The sequence below is a fragment of the Poecilia latipinna genome, unplaced genomic scaffold, assembly GCF_001443285.1.
Source record: "Poecilia latipinna isolate Pla-1442-1.1 unplaced genomic scaffold, P_latipinna-1.0 Scaffold136, whole genome shotgun sequence".
NCBI classification, from domain to species: domain Eukaryota; kingdom Metazoa; phylum Chordata; class Actinopteri; order Cyprinodontiformes; family Poeciliidae; genus Poecilia; species Poecilia latipinna.
The window spans coordinates 490,821-512,321 of NW_015112752.1; the positions used below are offsets into that span (position 1 = coordinate 490,821).

General features: G+C 36.8%; 1 protein-coding gene across 1 annotated transcript in view; it reads left to right on the plus strand.

Moving 5' to 3' along the window:
- nf2a (NF2, moesin-ezrin-radixin like (MERLIN) tumor suppressor a) overlaps positions 1–21,501 on the plus strand; it is a 35,179-nt gene that overhangs the window by 4,220 nt on the left and 9,458 nt on the right. The window contains exons 2-13 of the mRNA XM_015028829.1: positions 724–849; positions 959–1,081; positions 5,794–5,877; positions 11,839–11,907; positions 12,075–12,157; positions 13,138–13,213; positions 15,265–15,399; positions 15,569–15,643; positions 15,730–15,843; positions 17,076–17,198; positions 17,531–17,748; positions 18,894–18,999. Of these exons, the coding sequence (XP_014884315.1) occupies positions 724–849; positions 959–1,081; positions 5,794–5,877; positions 11,839–11,907; positions 12,075–12,157; positions 13,138–13,213; positions 15,265–15,399; positions 15,569–15,643; positions 15,730–15,843; positions 17,076–17,198; positions 17,531–17,748; positions 18,894–18,999 (1,332 nt within the window). The remainder of the gene's footprint in view (positions 1–723; positions 850–958; positions 1,082–5,793; positions 5,878–11,838; positions 11,908–12,074; positions 12,158–13,137; positions 13,214–15,264; positions 15,400–15,568; positions 15,644–15,729; positions 15,844–17,075; positions 17,199–17,530; positions 17,749–18,893; positions 19,000–21,501) is intronic.

Genomic DNA, 21,501 nt, shown 5'->3' on the forward strand with positions numbered 1-21,501 from the left:
ATATGTTTCCCCCTTTCATAGTGGACTGTTTCTCCTAGTTTGCCGTTTTTATTTTTTCGGAAATGAAAGGCATCAAAATTACTTGCAAGCACTATATTTAAAAGGGAGGAACCGTTTATGGGTAGCAGCTGCTTTTTTGGTAATTATAGACACCAGCATAATGTTAGTTACAGGTTTCTATTTTCTTACATGGGACTCACGATTATCTCACTTATTGGTTAAGTAAGTATTATGTATCTGTAATAAACAAAATCCCTTATTCTAGATTTACTTTTTTACTATCCCAGTTTCATCCTTGCTACGTGACAGGCTCAATATTTATATTTGTTTTCATGTTTTTGCATGGTTTGTTTATATCAACTTCAGCTATATTTGGTATTGTTTGTCCATTGTGTTGATTAATCTAAACTGACAAAAATTAGGAAAACATTTTCAGCCCACTTATTGTACTTATACACTTATTTAATAAGAGTGTGGGAAAGTCCTTGTGTGTCTCACTGGGCGGGATTTTACAAAGCCCTGTAAAACCCAAGGAATCTTTGATTTTATGACATTTTACTCTTCTCCAACTTAAAATAATTTGAATAGGAAGTTGTATGTTAAATACAGCATGTTGAAGAGATTTTAAATGTATTTAATTTTTATGATATTTACTTCTTTGTCAGAGAAGAAATATTGTTTGATTGAAAGAATAGAACAAAAAAATATATCTTTAACTTTTAGATGAAGTGGAAAGGAAAAGACCTTTTTGACTTGGTGTGCCGGACTTTGGGACTGAGAGAAACCTGGTTCTTTGGGCTCCAGTACAACATAAAGGACACAGAGGCTTGGCTGAAGATGGAAAGGAAGGTTGATGTGCCACTTTTTTTTTGTTTTCTTAAAATACTTGTTCATTGTCTACTGTAATTATTTTTATCAGTTATGTAGTATTGTTGATGTCTTTGATTTATGCGTACAGGTTTTAGACCAAGAGGTCTCAAAAGAAGAACCAATCACCTTCCACTTCCTGGCCAAGTTTTACCCAGAAAATGCCGAGGAGGAGCTTGTGCAAGATATCACTCAGCGTCTCTTTTTTCTACAGGTAAGCCAATTATCAGTTGTATTTTTTCATATTCTTTTCTATTCTGCTTATACAATTTTAACTGAAGTAACAATTGTGCAATTCAGTTTTTCTGATTAGTTTTAGGAATTCTTACAGTTAGACATAAAAGCAGGAGTTAAGTAGAGATTTGAAGCTGCAGATGTTACCAGCTAATCTAACTCAAGATTACTTAATAGCCGTTTGGATAGTGGACACAATTTTAAATTGTTTTTGGTGCTCCCGCAAAGTCTGGAAAATAGGAAACACAATCTGATCATTTTTCAGGTGTGTAAAAATGATTATGTGAACTCTATGTACGTTAATGTTTTGTAGAACATGACAACTAATAAATCCAACTAGGTGAAGGTTGTGTATTTAAATGCCCAGAACATCATAAAATTGTCAGAAGGATCTTGCTAATGAGTCTGCAAAAGTTCAGAATTTTAAAAAAGCTAAAACCTGGAGAAATATTTATTTTCTTCTATAAAGGTGCTTTAAGGTGAAGCATTCATGAAAGCAGGCACAAACAGCAAGGAAAGTAAAATCTATGCTTTTGAACAAGTGTGACACTTAAGGAAGAGAACTCTCAGCCTCTTGAGGTGAAATAAAGTCTTTGTATTTGAGATGATTTAGTTCATTTTTAACTCAAGTTCTTTTCGTGCATCTGTTGCTTCCATCTATTGTGTCCCAATGCCTACAGGGGGCACACGTCTACAGTTTTTTCTGAAAGATGTTCGTCTGGACCACCTTTTCCATCGTCCTGCTCTGATCGTGTGCAGCCATGTGAAATCAGGGAACAGCACATTACTGCTGCCCTTTACATCCAGTAATACTTCCCCTGGGGCATTCCTACAGAGCTTGCCCTATCACTTTTAGCCAGAGATGAGATTTGGTGTTTTGCTATCGTCATCCAGGGCTACCGTCATCCAGGGCTACCTGTTAGTCATTTATCAACTACCGATTAGGCTTTAAAGTAAATCGAGTAAATGATTTATCATCTTATCGATTAAGCAGTTAATCAATTAATTTTGATTAATTTTGAGTATTTTTGTTTTTGGAAAATCTGAACTTTTTCATCAATGGACTCCTTGGGTTTTCAGAATTCAGAGACCCACCCTCTTGTTTGACCAGTATGTTTTACATTTTCTTTTTATTTTGACTTTGAATATAGGTCAAATCTACAATGAAATAGGTCAGACTAAGATTTTTTTTTTTTTGTAAAAAAAAAGAAGTCATAATGTTACAAAAATAGTCACAATAAAATTAGAACGAAGTAATATGGCAAAGTTTAAGTGATACAAGAATAAAGTCGTAATATTAGGAGAATGAAGTAGACATTTTATGAGAATTCAAAACTGTCATGATCTGTGTTTCTGTGTAGTTATTGTAAGGTTTTTCTGTGTTCAGTTTCTGTCTCTGCGTCTTCCCCTGCTGACTGATCCCAGCTGTGGCTCGTTCCTTGATCACCCTCCCTGTGTATTTAAACCCACCTGTTGTTTTGTCTGTTGTCGGGTCCTCATTGTATGTAGCTTGTCGTCAGTAGTGCTCAGTCGAACTGTATAGTCCTGAGGCTACTTTGCTCCATGTTCAGTCTTTGTGTCAGTTGCTACCGGTATTTAGCTGTGTGCTTTTGTCTCTGCTGTGCTGCCTGATCTGGACTGTTTTTGAGCCACTTTCATCATTAAATTCATCATCATCTTCATCAGTACCTGGGTCTCTGCGTTCATTCTCACCACCGCAAACCGCCACCTCATGACAAAAACACGTAAAATGACAAAAAAATGGTAATCCAAGCTTTTTTCTCATTAAAATGACATGTTTTCTTGTAATTTTAAAATGTTGTTCAGGCAAAATTACGTCTTTATTCTGCTAACTTTGTGACTATATTCTCATAATTAAACAAAACCTCTCATAGCATGGCCCCAATTATATGTCGTACAACTCACAGAAGGGATGATTGAATTAAAAATCACTTTTTGAAAATATTTCCTGTCATTTGTAACTTTTTCTTTTTTTTCTTTTTTCAAAGAAAGCAAGAATTTTTTTTCTCAAAATTGGATCTGGTATGAAAAATAAATAAATTTGTTATTGATATAATCCTAATGTAATCTTAGAAATTGTCAGTTGTGCTAGTTTATTTATGTTGCACTTCTATTCTTTGGCATATACTTTAAATGTTTATCTATACTCTTACTTCATTTAAATCTGCTTGAGTTAATTTATCGAGAAAAGCCTAACAGCCCGATTACTCAATTAAGGCAACACACAGCCACGAGTAAGAAGAATATAAATGTGTAGTGCATCACACTGCCTGCCTGCTTATTTCTTTGCTCTCATTAATTCCAGTAATGTCAGGAGGCGGCCCCCGTTCAGATAATGTCACAGGCGTGACAGCTGGATTAGTGCTTATCAGAAATGATCACCGATCCAGATACGTACACACTCGCGCTCACACTCCGCAGATTTCGAGCACTTACAACACCAACAGACACATGCACATCTCCGTCCCAACAGGCTGGGATGATAGCGTGCTCTCATTTGTAAAGAGAATGGCATCCTCAGCACTTAGTGCTGGTTATGATTAAGGCTGTCACCTTTGGCTCCGCACCTTTTGTGACTTCAAAACAAGAAAAGACAGCTTGACTGGCTCTGTAAACGACGAGGTCTGAAGCATGAAATTGCCCACTTATATAACTGCTGCTACAGCGTGTTTGCCCCATCTAACCTTAAAATCTGCTTTTGTGATGTATATGTGGTTACGCAACTTCGGTTTGTGAATCAATTAGTTTGAGTGATGATGGAGTTTAAGAATGAAACGCCTGGTGGGAAGCTCTGCTTTCATCTTGGTTGGAGTGAATTCAAGCCTGTTAAAAACAATGTTATTACTGTGAGCCCTGAGAGTTTAATCAGCACTTTAAACTTGGATGAGTCTTTTCTTGTTATATGAAGTGAAGATTTAATTTGACTTTTTTTGTATTTTAGAATAAAACAAAGAACTCGGCATCAGCTGCTGTACAGATGTAGAAAGAACACACAGCTCTATTGATTAGAATCAAGCTGCTGATTCTGCAGTTAGTACTGTAAACAAAAGACATCAGTTTGTACTGTGTTATTAATTTAAGTAAGAACAAAAACATTATGGACTTTGCTTAACCCTTTATTTAGGGCTCTATCCATGTTCTTTAGAGACAAAAAAGCTTTCATAGAGTCCCATCGGATTACTGTGTATCATAATGCATCACAATTTTCACCAATGTTTTTAAAAATGACTTTATAAATTTGTACTCCCTTAACTGCATAATTTTGATTAAAGCTGATTTTCTTTATGTTCCTATTTATTTGTTACTTATTCATATTGGATTTTTTTTTTGACGTGGAGTATTTATCTAAGCCTTGGAGCATCAGAAATTTACACTAAAATCTATTCTCATCCATCTTTTCTCCAAAATATCTCCAAATCTATATCTGGGTTGGATATACTTCAGCTTATCCAACCCAGAGCAGATGTTTTATGGTCTCCATAAACTCTCTGAATTGAATCTCTAGAGATCCAGCTTGATGTAAGTTTTTCACTTCTTTATGTTTAAGCACTAAGCTATCACAACTTTGAGCAAACTTTGAAAGGACCAGGGAAAAAAACCTTTACTCTTTATTTACAACACTGAAGCAAAACTACAGCAGCTAACACCATTAGCACATATTTGATCTCCTTTCTGAATACCATACCATACCATACCAACTTTATTTATAAAGCACTTTAAAACAACCACAGCTGATACAAAATGCTGTACATCAAAACACAACATAACAAAAAAAAAAAATAACTTACAGTTTAAAAACAAAAACATACAATTTAAAACTAGATCCCACTGGAGTTGAAAGCCAAGTAAAATAGACGAACTTTAAAAGTGGACAGTGAAGAAAATAGACAAATATTTCTTTTCCCTACAAACCAGTTATTAGTTTTAGGAGAAACATCTTTATTCAGTATGTCCTGGGCAAGCTTATGTTTTGATGGACGTTTAATATAAGATTCAGCCATATACTCTAGATTCAGTCTGAAGGTGCTTCAATGTGATGGATACATAATAAAAAAAATTACTTCCTTCATAGTTGACAGTTTTTATCATGACAAAACCTGTTACTTCTGCTGTAGTTTAATGTAAGAGAAGGCAGGGGAAATGTAATATTATTGCACCATTGATGCACAGTAACTCAAAGTGTTTGTAAAAACAAAGGAACAGAGATTGAAATGAAACTCAAGATGCATCACAACTTTTTTTTCTTCTCACTAAATGTAATTTCCTTATCTGTCAGTGTAGAGTTTGGGGAACAATGTTGGGGCTGTCAAAAACTCAGCAGCCAAAGTGTTGTTTTTCCCATTGCTTATCTCTGGGGCAGCACTTTCTTTTTATTGCATGAGTCAGATTAAATCATGTCGATTGTACGTCCCTCATGTCTTTTGCTGTTCTTATTGAAGCGACTAGAGAACCAGTCTTCAGGAAATAGGGGAGAGCAGCCATCCTGATTTAAAGTCAAAATTGTTTCCTGAAAAATAAATTCACGACAATCTCTTTTTTTTTCTTCTTCTCTGATCTAAGAAATTAATTGTTATATCTGAACATAATGTCTTTATGAAAAGATGGGATTCATAACAACAGCTTCAGCATTCAAGTAATAAAAGCTTGAAAAATGTTGAAATTTCTGTTCAGGTAAAGAAGAAGATCCTTGAAGAAGAAATCCACTGTCCTCCAGAGGCCTCTGTGTTGCTGGCATCCTATGCAGTCCATGCCAAGGTCAGTCTTCTTCTTTGCAACCTGTAAGGAGAGTAAACTTTCCTCTTGAGGCACAGATTCTTGACAAGTAAACATCTCACCTGCATCAGATGTGCTACATACCTTGATGCCACAGATTCATTTTCCGGCTGTTGACTAAAAGCACTATCAAAATTAAAGTTACATTGTAAAAATGTTTTATACTTTTAAGTCTTCCTCAAAAAGTAAATCTTCCATATGTGGTTATGGTTCTGTATTTTTTTAGCCATGTTCTAAGACTTAACACATGTAACCAACACACAACAGTTATTTTTCTTTTCATTGAAATTGCATTACAGCTAAAAGTTAAGCAAAATTTTAAAGCCACACAATAGAAATACACTTCAGGTCATTACCTCTTACCTTACTCCACTTATAAGAAAGCTCTACTATTCCCTTGAGATTTAACTCTCAACAAATTAAACAAGAGCTGTGCATTCATTTAGTCTATCTTTATTTTTCTGTGCAACCAATTCAAATCTTCACCTGCATGTCATGCATAACTCACTTACTTGTACTAATCTGTTTTTCTAATATTGTCCTTTTGTTATGTATTTTGTGCACCAGGAAGATTTTAGGTGCAACAGCCCTTATAAGTTTTTTTTTCTAGTTATCCAAGAAGACTGCCTCCTTCTGACATGTGGATTTTCTTTTGAAAAGTCATAAATCTATGGAGTTAGTTTTGTTTCACAATTATTCAATCAAAAGAAAAAATCATGTCAAAGCAAAAATCACTAAGTTTTTTTTAAACTTTTTTTTTGTTTTTGGTTGAGTCTCTTTTTTTTGGTTGAAACTTTTTTTTTTGATTGAATAATTGTGAAACAAAACTAACTCCATATAAATCAGCTCAGCTGATCCAGATCTTTGCTGTCAAAGTCTTGATGAGGATCTGTGGAGCATAATATACATTTTCCTTTGCTAGTTTTGATAATTATTGTCAGAATTTCTTCTCATATTTGAGAAAAGGTACAGGACTTGTGCTGATGTTTAAGAACTAGTTCAGATTTTTCAGATTTTTTTTTTTCAGACATAAGATTCATTATGCATTTTTTTTTTATTGGTTCATTACCAGGCCTCTGAAGAACTTAAAGACATGTTGAGGAGATAATTTAGCCATTTAATTTAGCTTTGTTGGTACAAGGACACATCTACAGCCTGGAGGACATCGTCCTCTGAGGACTGAAGTTGGACACTCCTACGCTAGATGAAGTCAGATGCTTTCAGCAGCTAGATAATTAATAAGAATACTGATACTGACAACAACACATTTATTTATAAAGAACTTTCAATCAAAGTCCTATGCACAGGGAAAAAATCTAAAAGATGCACATTGGATAAAAACACACATGAAACAATAAAATCATTGCACAAAATTACAAGTATAAAGATCAAAATAATAAAAAAAAAAGTCAGAAAAACAATGATTACTGACAACTCACAGCTTTTACACCACATTATACAAATGTTTTATTTTATTTTTTGTTTTGGTTTGGAAACAAAGTGGTTATCCATGCCTAACACCTTGGGGTAGGTTGTTCCATATTGTTGGTGGATGAAAGAAAAAAAAAACTGTCTTTTTTTGGGGATAAAACAAGTTAGCTATAGTCTGGGAAAATCACCACCAAAACAAACTCCGACAATAAACCTCCAGCAATCTCAGTCATTTTGCCTAAAAGGTCCTACCACCTTGAAATCCACTAGAAAACCATAGGAGGACTGGGATGCAGCTTCTTGACAGGCAGACATGGTTTAATCACACCAGAGCTCTGCCTCAAAAGATTTGGCCTGGACCCCCCAGAGACTTGCCTTTTCCGTACCAATTTAACAGGCCCAGGTGAAAACAAGCGTGTGGATGGAGAAAAACCTGCACATCAGCTTGTGCCATGTGCCTCTTGGTGTCTGCACCCTCTGACTGGTAAACAGCACAAATATGAGACCCCAGTCTGTTTTCATTTAATCAACAGTCAGCTTTGATTAGAGTCAGTATGACTAAAGCGGCTGTGTAAAGGGGAAACAGGTTCTTGTTAAGCACTGCAGCTGTTGAGAGGTGTTTGGCAGCCTCTCCTTTTCTCCTCATGATCTGTTTTTGAGCAGAATCGCCGTGCCACCGGAGAAGTAGAGTATATTACACAGTGAATTGACTTTAGTGCTGTGACCTCTGTTTAATCATGCCAGCCTGAAGCTGGCACTAAAGAGAGAATCATATTTCAAGACTGCTTTAAGGTTTGAAAGATATATATTTTTTATTGCTTATGTTATTGTCTGCTTTACCATCTATTCTCGCAAAGACTTAATAAATTAGAACATCAAAACGGCAATAAATATTTTTAGTTAACGGTTCAGTAACTCTATAAACAAAAAGATTAATAGAATTACTGTTGCCTTTGGAACAGCTGTGAATGGTGTGACTTTATTGTTTCCACTAATCCATTTGTTCGATTCTTGTGAATCCAAAAATTGAGGTAGTCACTGAGGCATTTCATTATGTGGGGCACACATTCTAACTCGAAGTGAGCAATAAAACCACTAAGCTTGGTGGTCAGACTATGTTCCAACAACATCTGCAGTACTGTCCATCATTACCAAAAGTTTGAATCTCTCTTACTAGGACAAGTTGATTTACCTCAATTAATGGTATATAGAAGCACACAAACTGTAATTTTAGTTCACTTCTAGAACTACTGCAAAAGTAAGTGCATCAGTAACAAACTGTAGTTTGTTTTATATGTCTTTACCAGTCTCTCACATTGTTGTGGAAGACCTTTGGACTCCTCTTGTATATAATATTTCTTAAGTTTGCTCAGGTTAGATACCACAGTTCTGTCAGGTTGAGATTTGGACTGTAACTCATGGACTGCTTTGCGGTACAGAGAAGCTTATTGTCAACTCAATGACGGCAAGCTGCCAAAGTCCTGTGGCCAGAAAATAAGCTCAAATCATCATCTCTACAGCACCATGCTTTATAGTTACTCTGAGGTGTCTGTGCTGATATCCTATTCCTGGTTTTCCAACTGGGGTAATGCACATTTACTTTGTTCTTGTCTTTCCAAAGAACATGGTCTAGAAGACTCTTCGTTCATCAAAATGTAACTTTGTAGACTTTTATTTTGCTGCCATGTTTCTTTGAAAGACGAAGCTTTGCCCTCTAAACAGCGTGCTCTGCATTTCAACATTTAAAATACCAAGTGAATGTCTGTAGATTTATGCAGCACTTGTCTCTTTTGCAGTTCCAATGAGCATTTCTGTTTCTGAACCTAGGAACCTTGGATTTCCTCAAAAAATCATTTAGCTGACTGAAATGTTTTCCACTTATCATGACAGATAATGACCACATCATTGGTCAGGCTTTGTCTTTTTTGGCAAAAATGTTAAGTCACACCTGTATGTTTCAGGCCAACAAACAGCCCAAAGATCAGCTTTTTAAGTTTGTTGAAAGAAAACTCGATTTTTGGTCACAGTGTTTTGATTTGTGATTTCTTTACTGCCCGGGCAACTGAGTAGCTTGTTTCATGTATTTCAGTCTGCTTCACACTGTAAGATGCTGTAGTACTGTCCAAAGAACAAAACTGAGCCAGATGCAGGCATTTTAACATGAACCTTACACTTCAAAAAAACTACTGAAAAAAATTCTCTGAAAAAATAATAAAATAAATAATATAACTTATTATAACCAGCTTTTCAAATTGATATTTATGCAAATGTTGCTCAAGAGGTTGTTTTTACAGTTTAAAGTACCTCGTGTTATTATTAACTGCACAGGATATTCGTCTATTGACATTTCTGATAAATCCTTGAATAAACTGGTTTTCTCTGAGCCTGTAGGCAGGTATGTTACTATCATCTGCTGACACTGCTTTTAAAAAACAATCATGTTTTTAAGTGTTTCTTATTTAGCCATTATTTTACCAGTAAGTTCATTTTGTGAGCTCAGATTTGATCTCTTCTGGGTCATCAGAGATGAGTCATCTGCTGTCTAAAAACACCAGAGGTAACTTCTTTTGCAGTACGATTTAGCAATACAGACCAAGACTGGCCAAGTGACAACAAATATGGAATTGGTGTCCTTATTAAGTCATCTAAACAAGACAGCACCTTATATTAGCATCATTTCCTTTTAGCTTGTTGGAATCTGAAGCCCTGTTTACTTTGAATCAGTAATTATTTTCTTCTTTTGTACACAATATGATTATCTTTTTGTGTACATAGAAAATCCTTTAATGTAATTTTTAGTGTTCAGAGTTATTTAGAGCTCATACCAAAAGAATACATAAATCCCACATAAACTCTTATTGTTTTGCTGTAGATTCTGTGTGCCAGAATCCAAAGCACAAAAGCCATGTGGTAAGCAAATATGCCCAATGCATTGTCATCTTTTGGTCTGAATATATTCTGTTCTTGTGAATCTTTCTTTCTTATGGTCGTGCTGTTTATTTTACAGGGTTGTGAATATTGTTTTATCTAGTGGATATACAGTTGTCAGTATTTTAATTGGGTGTCACTGATGAACTGTCCTTTGGTGACAATGCTCTCAGAAATTTTCTGGCACATTTCACTTTCAAATTACAAGAGTAATCAGATGCCAGAGGGTGAAAAGTACCACCCTATCTCTCCCAAAAGAATTTAGTAATGCTATATTACCTCAGTAAATTACTGTATGAGCAATTATTTAGCAATTAGAAATAAACGGGTTACAGCCCTGTGAGTAAATAAGATGATGATGGAAAACTAAAAAGATTTATCCGATTAAATAAGCCTCTGAATCTAAGCTGACATGGTCACCACCCTGAGGTTTTATACATTGTGTGTAAATTGGTTTTTACAAAAGTGGGGTCTCCTAAGTCTGTTTTCATGCTGTTTCACTTGTTAATTAACTCAAAACCAGTGGTTCGCTAACATTCTAGCTATTGACCTACAGAATAACAGTAACAAAGATTGGGACCCAAATTATCACTGGGTGAAGTAAATATTTTTAATGAGCCAATTTGACAAGGAAATAATGGTAACGCAAAGAGCTTGAACAAGCTTTAGACAGAAGTACCAGAAAAAAACTTGGTGATTTCTGACAAAACTATGCCGTTGACCTTCTTTTATTTTTCTTGAGATCATCTCAAGACCCCATAATCCTCAAGTGGGTTCCAGAGCTCCAAAACATTCAAATGATTACATAAAAACACAATAAAATATAAACTCTAAATGTCTTTTATAAAACATAATGCTGTGAATTAAATCTGTAATCTATTGTCTCTTTTGTCATTTTTAACACAACGTACTTCGGTCTCTTTGTTGGATAAATTTGTTATTGGTAATTTTTTCCCCCACTAATGCAACCGACTTAAATGTTTTAAATAGAAAAATCCATTTGAAAAAAAAAAACAAAAAAACATGGTTTTATTAGAGAAGAACTGATCAGAGTTGTTTGGCCAGGTTTTGATCTTCAGGTGGGGGGAGGCAACATTATGCTGTGTGTGTGTGAGTGATAGGGGTCGCTGTAAAACTCCAAAACAAAATAATTGTGGTCTTACCATTTTTAAGCTTGTTGCGGCTGTGATCGTGGCTCAACTTAATGAAACGGCATGCATGTATATTTTTATAGGTTGAATACACATGAACAGTGATAAGTAGCACATGTAAGCCACCTGGACTGTGTGGTAGTTTGAGGTAACACTTAACCTGTTGTAAACAATAGTCCCATACAGCTGAAGATAACACCAGTATACACTCCAGTAACTTTAGTTGTAGATTACCTTCGTTCTCCCATAGACCTCCATATTTAACCGCATCATTCACAGTGCATAGTAAACAATGTGGCCACTTCGGACATAAATTACCTCATAAAACATCGGCCAATAAACACTTGCAGAATAAATGGAGAGAAGAGTGTTGGATTTGTTTTTGTAGACAAGGCAGTAGTCGGTCATCAGTTCTGTTTGTATTCTTTCACAGTACGGAGACTACGACCCTGAAGTTCACAAACCGGGCTTCCTGGCTGAAGAGGAACTGCTGCCAAACAGGGTGAGTGATTGCTGGTTTACTTACTGTCACTCATAAGATAGGATGCTGACATATTTGTCATTCTATCTTGCCAGCCTCCTAGATTGAACAGTATGTGGCATTTTAATATATACTGTATTTGCCTGTGAGCATTTATGCATATTTATGTCTGTCTTTTTCCATTTCAGGTTATTAACTTGTACCAGATGACTGCAGAAATGTGGGAGGAGAGGATCACAGCATGCTATGCCGAGCACAGAGGCAGAACAAAGTAAAACTGCTGCTTATGAGTAGACTGCTCTCAAGTTTTACTGCTAGCACAGTTTTAAGTTTTGAGTTCATGTCAGATGTGCTGAAGGCTTGGTACTTAACTGGTTTTGTGCAGAAATAGCGTCCACTCAGGTGCAAAGACACAAAGTGTAAGCCAAATTACTTGAGTTATTTGTAGTCTTGTCCTTTGAAGCAATCAATGTAAGCAGCTCACTGATGCTCCTGGCAGTGGGAGGAAGTCAATCACCTTGTTTTGATGGGAAACCCTCATCCGTATACTAGTCCACCTGCATTTTGAACCTGACTGACTTCCAAGCACCACATCAAAGTGACTGACCGACCTTCCATTTACATGTTATTTGTAAGGAGAAACCACACATTTTGCAGCTCTAGACATCATTGCATAAATCCAACATTTCTATATGAATTTATTTTGACACCGTCTTCAATTGGAGTGTCTAATCTTTTTTACTTGGCATTTTCCAATTTTTTTCAGTTAATCTCTGAAAAGTATAACATTTTCTTATCACCCAGACCAAACAGGCTCTCAGAAAAGTATATATATATTTTTTCTAATTTGACCTAAAAATTTCACAAATTTGCCAACTTGCTGGGAAAAAGAGCAAGAGCACAGGCATCATAAAACACTGATGCCTTTGTTTTCTCTCCAGCAATATTTACTTTCTTGAAGGCATAAGAAAAAGTTTTCCATCAAACATGACCTCTAAAATCTGGTACAGAGCTGTGTTTGTGTTGTTTCTGTGCTTATGTGTTTTTTTTACCCTAGCAAGGGCTTTGTGACAAAGTTTTTACAGATCTCATAACATGACATATGCTGCACAGAAAAACAAATGAAACAAGGTTTGATCTTTGTTTTCCCTTTCCACTTCTGTTTCTCCTTTTCTCCCCTTCCCTCCCTCTTTTCTCCAATCTTTTGGATCCTCCTCAATCATTTTCTACCTCCATTCATCATTGAACCAGGGATGAAGCTGAGATGGAGTATTTAAAAATAGCTCAAGACCTGGACATGTATGGCGTCAATTACTTTTCAATCAGGGTGAGTCGATGCTGCATTTCATTATTTTTTTATCAAGTAAGTTGCAGGATTCCTATGCAGTCTTTCTTTATTTCATATCATATACATACAGTAGATACTTATCCAATTCCAATTTTAAACTCCCAGCATTCATTTTTTCCATTCTTCCCTGTCTCTTTGTCCATCAGCTAACCATTCCTTTGTTCATCGAGTTGGTTGGTGGTTTTTACAGGTTCACTTCTCCAACCAGGCGTAACATTATGACCGATAACAGTTGAAGTGTGTAGCACTAGTTACTTTTTGGTCATGGGCCCTCAGAGTGGGTGGGATTTGTTAAATGGAACGTGTGATACTTTAGGTCATGTACTGCTGGGAAGCTTTGGGTTCTGATATCCATGTGGATGTTACTTCGACATGGACCACCACCAAAGCACTTTTGGAGACCATGTACACTTTTCCAAGCTCTGTTGAATAACATACCCTGTTCCAAAGCAAAAAGAGAGAAAGGTTTAAAAACCCAGGGTTTCCCTCAGAAAACTTTCTAAGCCTGGCGGTATGGGCACTAGGTTAGCCCACCAAGGTTTTGTATTAAAACTTGTTATAAGTTAACAAGACATTTGAAAATTCTGACTTGGTAATTATGTGGTATTCAAAGACATTATTGACAATACCTAAACACCAGTTATAGTGTCTTAAAGGAGGCAAACACAAACAATACCATTAAAATGTACATTTTTTTTAACTTTAGGTAATTCTACTTATGGATCTTAAAACAAGCTATGTAATTCTGCTCACATTTATAATAAAATAAATGAAAATAAATGTTACTCAAAATGGGCAACAATAAATAAGAATATTTGTGAGCTTTCTTACTTATGCAAGTATTCATTATATTAGGTTTTCTTGTCTTTTCCTAAATCCTTCCATTTTGTTTAAGGCCACACAACCTTTCACTCTAGAATGATCATATGAATTCCAGTATAGGTGAAACTGTTCTGTAAGAGGACTTTCCAAATCATCCATTAGAGTGAAAGGTGGTGTCTGCGATCCGCACCAAGCTACAGAAATTTGGAGATCCACGACCAGACGCTGCAACAGCGTTCAAGGCCAACCCAGGGGTAAAATTGTGTTCAATGCATCAACTATAAACATAACTTTAGCCTGTCGGCAGTGCAAGTAAAGCCCGGCAGCCCACCAGGCTTATAAATCTGGGGGAAATCCTGAGGAGAACCATAATCAGTTCGGAGACCTTGCCTTGGTCTCCAAAATCTAAAGATCTAAATCCAATCGAGGATTTTTGAGATGTGTTTGAGAAGCCAGTCCAGTCTAGAGTTTAGTTTGGCCCCGTTTCTTACTTACAGGACTAAAGGATCTCCTGTTATTAGGTCAGATGACACCGCATGCCTTTTAGGAGTCTGAAGAGTCTATGCTTCAGTTGGTCAGGGAGGTTTTGTCAACAAAGGGGGGAACAACACGCTCTTAGTAAAGTGGTCATAATGTTATGCCTAATCGGTGTGTTTAAAGCGTGCTGTTTTGAGGAGCTGTTGGAAAATTCAGTCTGAAAACGGGTGTAGAAACCTTGAAGCCAATATGAACGATGAGGAGACGGGTCAGCTGAAACGGGCTGTTAGTAAATGACTCACCTGTCCTCATGGCTTAAAAATATGGGCGGTAAATTCTGAATGTTTTTAGGTATATTAGGGCATATTAAAAGGTACTTTTACCTCGAATGTTTTCTACATGAGCAAAACAATTGTTTCACTCTAAATAAACAGAAATTCACTTGAGTTGGATCTGACTTTGAAATAATGCATTCGTAGAAAAACCAATGCAGTTTATAACTCAACTCAGGAAATTTGCTGTTTTCAAACAAACAAGCAGAGACAATATAAACTCTGTGGTAGCTGAATTATTCAGCTTGATTCTAACAAACTGTTCTGGCAAGCAGAGCTACAGAAAAGCCACCTCTGTCGAATGCAGGTAACAAATGAAGGGTGGCTGAGACAGTGGTCTCACGGCTGCTTGCCTGTGTCAGGCAGTGGAAAATATGTATTTCTTCTGATGTGGTGTAGAATAAAAAGGGAACAGATCTTCTGCTGGGAGTGGATGCCCTTGGTCTGCATATCTACGAGCTGGAAAACAAGCTGACACCCAAATGCTCCTTCCCTTGGAACGAGATCCGCAACATATCCTACAGCGACAAGGAGGTGGGAGAATCTGCAGTTAACGCTTATGTTTTATTCACTTAAATGAAATCAGAATTAAAAACGGTTTAAATTTTCGTTCCAAACATGCAGCCCCACTTAACAGTTTAATATGCATCTCCTGTCTGCTTAAGAGAACAATCCTGGTATTTCCTCTTGTCTCGATGTTTAGTTTACCATCAAACCTTTGGACAAGAAAACCAACGTCTTCAAGTTCAACTCTTCGCGACTAAGAGTCAACAAGCTGGTGAGCTCAGCAGAAGTGAATTGGTTATGATAATGATGTCATCAGCGTGATTTGAACCTGTGTTTGGTTTCGATTTCACTTTTTAGATTCTGCAGCTGTGCATCGGGAACCATGACCTGTTCATACGCCGACGCCGAGTGGACTCCCTTGAGGTCCAGCAGATGAAGTCTCAAGCCAGAGAAGAGAGGGCCAGAAAGCAGGTAGAGACATCAGAAGGTCAAGTGTGGTTCACTTACAGTTTGAAAGCAAACGTACTGTCAAGTAAACCAAAGAAAGCTGATTGATGGACTCTGAAAACATTGAATTCGTCGCTCGTCTTCTATGCTACGGCCGCAGCAGATCACTGCTTCTGTTGATGGCGCCCCAACCCGCCAGTCGTAACTGCGTGACGTCGTTCTGGCGGTTTGATTCCACATTTCCCTCACAATCAAAGTCCCTGGACTATCATGGTGTGAAAGCGCACACAAGTCAGATTTAACCAAGCAAAACAGAAGAAGATTAGGACAATCTTGAGTTCCATTTAATGCTGCCATGCACATGCAAAGCTTGGAAAATCTTCCACTCTCAGAGTGAATTCTACTTACTTTGAGGATTCTTTTATTTTTATCACCATTTGAAAAAGACATTTTAATATACTGTAATTTGTCTAGTTTAATTTAAATATTGTATTTTCTAAAATCTCTGTGTGCTTGAATGTTGTTATATCATACCGTTGCATACAAGGCATATTTTTGTTTTTTATTGTATATAGAGGATATAACTAGTTTAGACTATATGCTGCTCCCTGATGAAGCTCATCTATCTAAAAATCTGAATAACAGATAAACAAGGACTTACAAGCAGAGCTTTCTCAATTTTACTTTTTTCTTTTATGTTACAGAATGGGATGGTCAGATACACACGTTTAAATTAGACTGCCATGTTTTTGTTTTTCTCAACAGATCAGACATACACTGCATTGATGTTAAGTCAAGCAGAACGGGCCGAGCTTTTCACATGCTGAAATCATCAAAATACTGAAGGAATGTTTTGTTATTGCATTTAGGAAATGCAATGTTTAATTTAAAAGGGAATTTGTTTACTTGCATCTTCAAATGGATTTCTTCTATTGTATAAAAAGGTTTATTAAATGAAAAGTCGGCAGAATGTGGCAGTTTTTTATGCAGTTAATTGATTGAATGATCGATTACTAAAACAATTATTAGATGCAGTCCTAATATTCTCACATTTTGCATTTAAAGCAATGCAATGGCTGATTCTCAAAATGCATTCTGCAGCCACAAAGAAAAAACAGTGAAAACTCCTGTCAGTCTAAGATAAAATAGACTGTGCCAGTCTTTATTTGCTTGTCTTTGTTTATGTGTTTTCTATGTTTATTTTAAATCTTTCAATAGAGCTCTTTTTACTGCTCTTCCCTGTTTGTGCCATCCAGGTAGAGCGACAACGTCTGCAGAGGGAAAAGCAGCTGCGAGAGGAAGCGGAGCGAGCCAGGGACGAGCTGGAGAGGAGGCTCATTCAGCTGCAGGACGAGGCTCACATGGCCAATGAGGCGCTAGTAAGTTTCAAATGGTTTTTTCCCTCCAAGACTTTATCTTTTTTGGACAATTACACATAAAGGAATGGTTCAAAGTAAGAAAAGTTAAGTAACTGGATTCCACATAGCATTACTACATTGCTTACTTTCTCCTTGTGTGTTTCCCTTTTTTAAAATGACTGTCATTTCCTTGAAAATATTCTCTATTTTCTCTATGTCTACTTTTGTCCTATCTTCCACAATGTTATTGTATCTGCTGTGCTTTGTTTTAGATGTCTATACTCCCTGCAAGGTTTTGATTTTCCTTCTTTCCGTCTCCCTCCTAATGTGAGATTTTATTTTCCCCACTCCAGCTGCGCTCAGAACAGACGGCAGACCTGCTGGCTGAAAAGGCCCAGATCGCAGAGGAGGAGGCCAAGCTGTTGGCCCAGAAAGCTGCCGAGGCTGAGACGGAGATGCAGCGCATCAAAGTGACCGCCATGCGTGGCCAGGAGGAGCGACGCATTATGGAACAGAAGATGCTGGAGGCTGAGATGCTAGCGCTCAAGATGGCTGAGGAGTCGGAAAGGAGGTGGGGAGGAGAACAAAGATGGCTGGCTGGTAGAATATAACGTGTGCCATCCATGCTGAACTAACTGCAAAGTATATCTGGTTGCCTTTGGTGAATTTTATGTCTTTCTCAGTGCTAGAGCCACCATTTATAACCAGGTCCTGTTATTATTTCTACCTTGCATATATGTGCTCAAAACATGCAAGACTCTTACATCTTTAAATAACTCTTTCCCTCTTTGTACTAACTTTCCAAGAGTTTTTCCTATGTTTTTAAATCTAAACCCTTCAAAGAAATAAGCTTGAAAAGGTAGTTCCTAAATAACTCATAGAGCTCACACACTACCCTGATGTCTTTGAGTTACTATGAAGCCTGTGCTTCATATCAAGTTTGCTCTGTAGCTCTGTGAATACTCACTGTTCTGAAAGCATAAAATAACAGACCTGGTCAAAAAGTAGGTTAGTTAAGTTGTTAGTTTGCCAATTGATTGATAGTGTATCTTTAGTACTTAATATTTTTGTGTTATCTGTAGTTGTACAAAGTACTTTTTTCTGCAGGATTAGTAATAAAGTAGAACATCCCATTTTGACTTGAGATGGCAAGATTCTCTATAACTTCTCCATAAAGCTCAATAAATGACAATCATTTCATATTCATAGCAAAATAGTATACATGCAATCACCAATGTCACTTCACAGTTTCTACTCCATGGTTTATTAGGCAATCGCTTCAAATAGGCACCATTAACCACTTGGGTGTAACTCCAATTTCTGGATGAGCACTTTTCTGCAGCAGGGAAAATTTCAACCTGCACCACTCAACATGTAAATGACTACATCCACTCAAACGCTGGAGGCACATAGCTCACCCACATCGGCAAGGAACTTCAGGGCATTCAGGAAAATGAGCAAAAGGGAGGAAAAAACACATAATCAGTGGATAAAAACACTCTCACACCTCTGTTTGCACACTAATTGGTGAAAAAAGGTAGTTTGAAATAATTGCCTTGTAGTGTTTCACACTGATTACCCGGGTGTGATGTTTCTGAATGACTGTGTGTTAATTATCGAATATCATTTAGATTCGCTTTATACTATTTGGTCTGTTCGCTCTGGGGGGTAAATTAACGTGACATTTGCTGTCTGTTTGTTCTGTTTGTTCATCAGGGCTAAAGAGGCTGAGCAGCTGAAGCAGGACTTGCAGGAAGCCAGGAATTCAGAGCGCAGAGCAAAAAACAAGCTGCTGGAGATTACCAGCAAGGCTATCTATACGGTAACTGACCAGCACATGTCAAACAGAGGCATTCAGATGCACTACATGTGTATGTGCAATCTAACTGATACGTTACTGGCAACCAAGAGGATTGAAGCAGGTGCAGGGCATTTTGCCTCTTTGTAAAGTAACAAAGGTGTGAAGTTGTATTTTGTACCCAACTTTTCTGGACACTAAATTACGTCTTCTGCCACCACAATACCTCAGTTTGTACTTGTCTGGGAATTTTTTCAATTTAAGATAATTTCCTATGTTCTATAGCTAGTTTACTGTAAGAAAATATGGTTATATGACTCTAATACATAATATGTACAATCAGGAGATTAAGAGTTGTTTGGGTTTCAGCATATATCTGTTGTATAATATGACATATGAGTCGAATTGAATATAGATCAAACCTTAAATGAAAATGGATGGATGAGATATAACTATTTTTATGACTCTTTATGTCCAAAAGTTATGGAAAACTAGAATACAAAGAAAAAACCCTGATGTGTGTTAGATAAATAGACTGATACAAAGTGATTGGTTTATAGGTACAAAATGGAAGTAGAAAGTGATAAAATAGAAAAACAAGAGTCGATAGTGGAGTAAAAATTAGTGAAGAGTCAAATTAATTTGGAGCCTACTGAATCAGTTGACAACCAATGGTATAGTTATAATGGGAGATTATAATGTTTTCAAACTTCTGTCTCTTTTTAATATTCGACCATTTGAAATGCATTTTGCTTAGAAAACTTGACAGAATATTTAAATGATTTGGTCTGGGTGAGAGCTTAAGCTAAAACAAGCCTGATGTTGTTGTGTGTAAGAAAAGAGCTGCTATTTTCATCTCTGTGAAACAAATCTGGCTCCAGCTCCAGAGATCTGTAACCAAATTAGGCTGAAAGCAAATGGGCAAAGACCAGAGCAAACATTATCACGTATGGAGAAATAATTGGCTTAATCAGAGCATTTTCAAAAGAAAAAAAAAAACTTTCTCTTATTATGTTACATTTTTTCCTTTTGAAACCATTGTTGCCTTGCACATGATGATTCATCTGTAAAGTAGTGTTTTGGTACTCAGGTCCAGTTTTGTTCTCAAGACAAAAAAAAATCATGTCTGGACTGAAATGCAACCATTGAAGTCTTTTACTTTGAAAATGTCAACACCTCCACTTTACCTCTGTGTGCTGAAGATGAGAGTGCTGAGAAAACAAGAGAGAAACATTTTCCAGACCATATATCTGTCTATAAAACTAGCAGAAAGAAAGGACACTTATTAAGTCAACAAGTAAATTATTATGATTACAGCAGTGGTGTCTAAAATGGCTAGTCTTGGTTTTGACCACTCTACTGTAATGGCAGAAAATTGCTTATATAGTTCTGTGGAAACAATGAAATAACATTATTTCTAGTTTCTGGCTGTGAAAGTTTTTTTTTTTGTTTTTTTTTTTTCTTTAAACCTGCATGTTGGGTCAATTGGTGCTCTGAGTTTTTCCTTTGTTGTTTGTCTATCTAATGAACCGGTGATCATTGCGGACAGTCCCCACCTTTCACCTAATGACAGCTTGGATACGCTCCAGCAACCATGCAGCCCTGAGCAGAACTAACTGGGTTTGGAAAACAAATAAGTACTCAAAGCAAATGCAGACTTACTATTTCTGTGTGTAAACAGCGATGTTGATGCTATTTCTTTATTCTCTACTTGGCAACACGAAAGAATACATATTACAAGATAAACAGACACTTGCATGCACACACACAAGGATTGAGGTAGCCTTGCAAAGCCGCGTTAAACTGATGATACTTGCATAAGACCAGGCTGCACATAAGTCAGCCTACGCAGGAGCTCCAAACATGTTAAAACCCACACAGTACACAGTCATCTGCCTGTACACATGTACACACACAGAATAGATACAGAGAGTCTCTTCAGCTTATGAATACAGATTTTATGTACTTCTACATGCTTATAATAGATGTGTTGTTACTCATTTTCCGATGAGTATTTTCACGTTTTTAAATGAAAGCTTTCCACTTGTACTAGGTTTATGCTACTATTTGATCCAAGTTCATTTCCTATACTTGTGTCACACTGCTGCATATCTGTCCTGCCTTCCAGTCACATATAAAGATCTGCTGCCTAAGGTGAATAATGCTCTGGTGTTGCTTTACTTTTCATTTCACGCTACAGTACATGGATAATTTGAGCCCAAGCCAAGTTAGGCTGACAGAGATTTTTTGAACATGTTGAAATATGTGATGGCATCATTACCACATTGTACGCTCGCACACCATATATACCAAAAATATGTAGATCGCAAAAATGAGGATTCACTTCATTCAGCATGCTTTAAACCGATAGCCTGACCCACTTACTAAGTAATTCGATTAATAATTACCTAATCAGTTGAAGACACTCAGAACATTGAAATTTCATTCCTAGATGGTCAGTTGAGCCATAATTAATGTACCCCATCCTGATGCAGCAGGACACAGTGAACTCCACACCCTTGATCC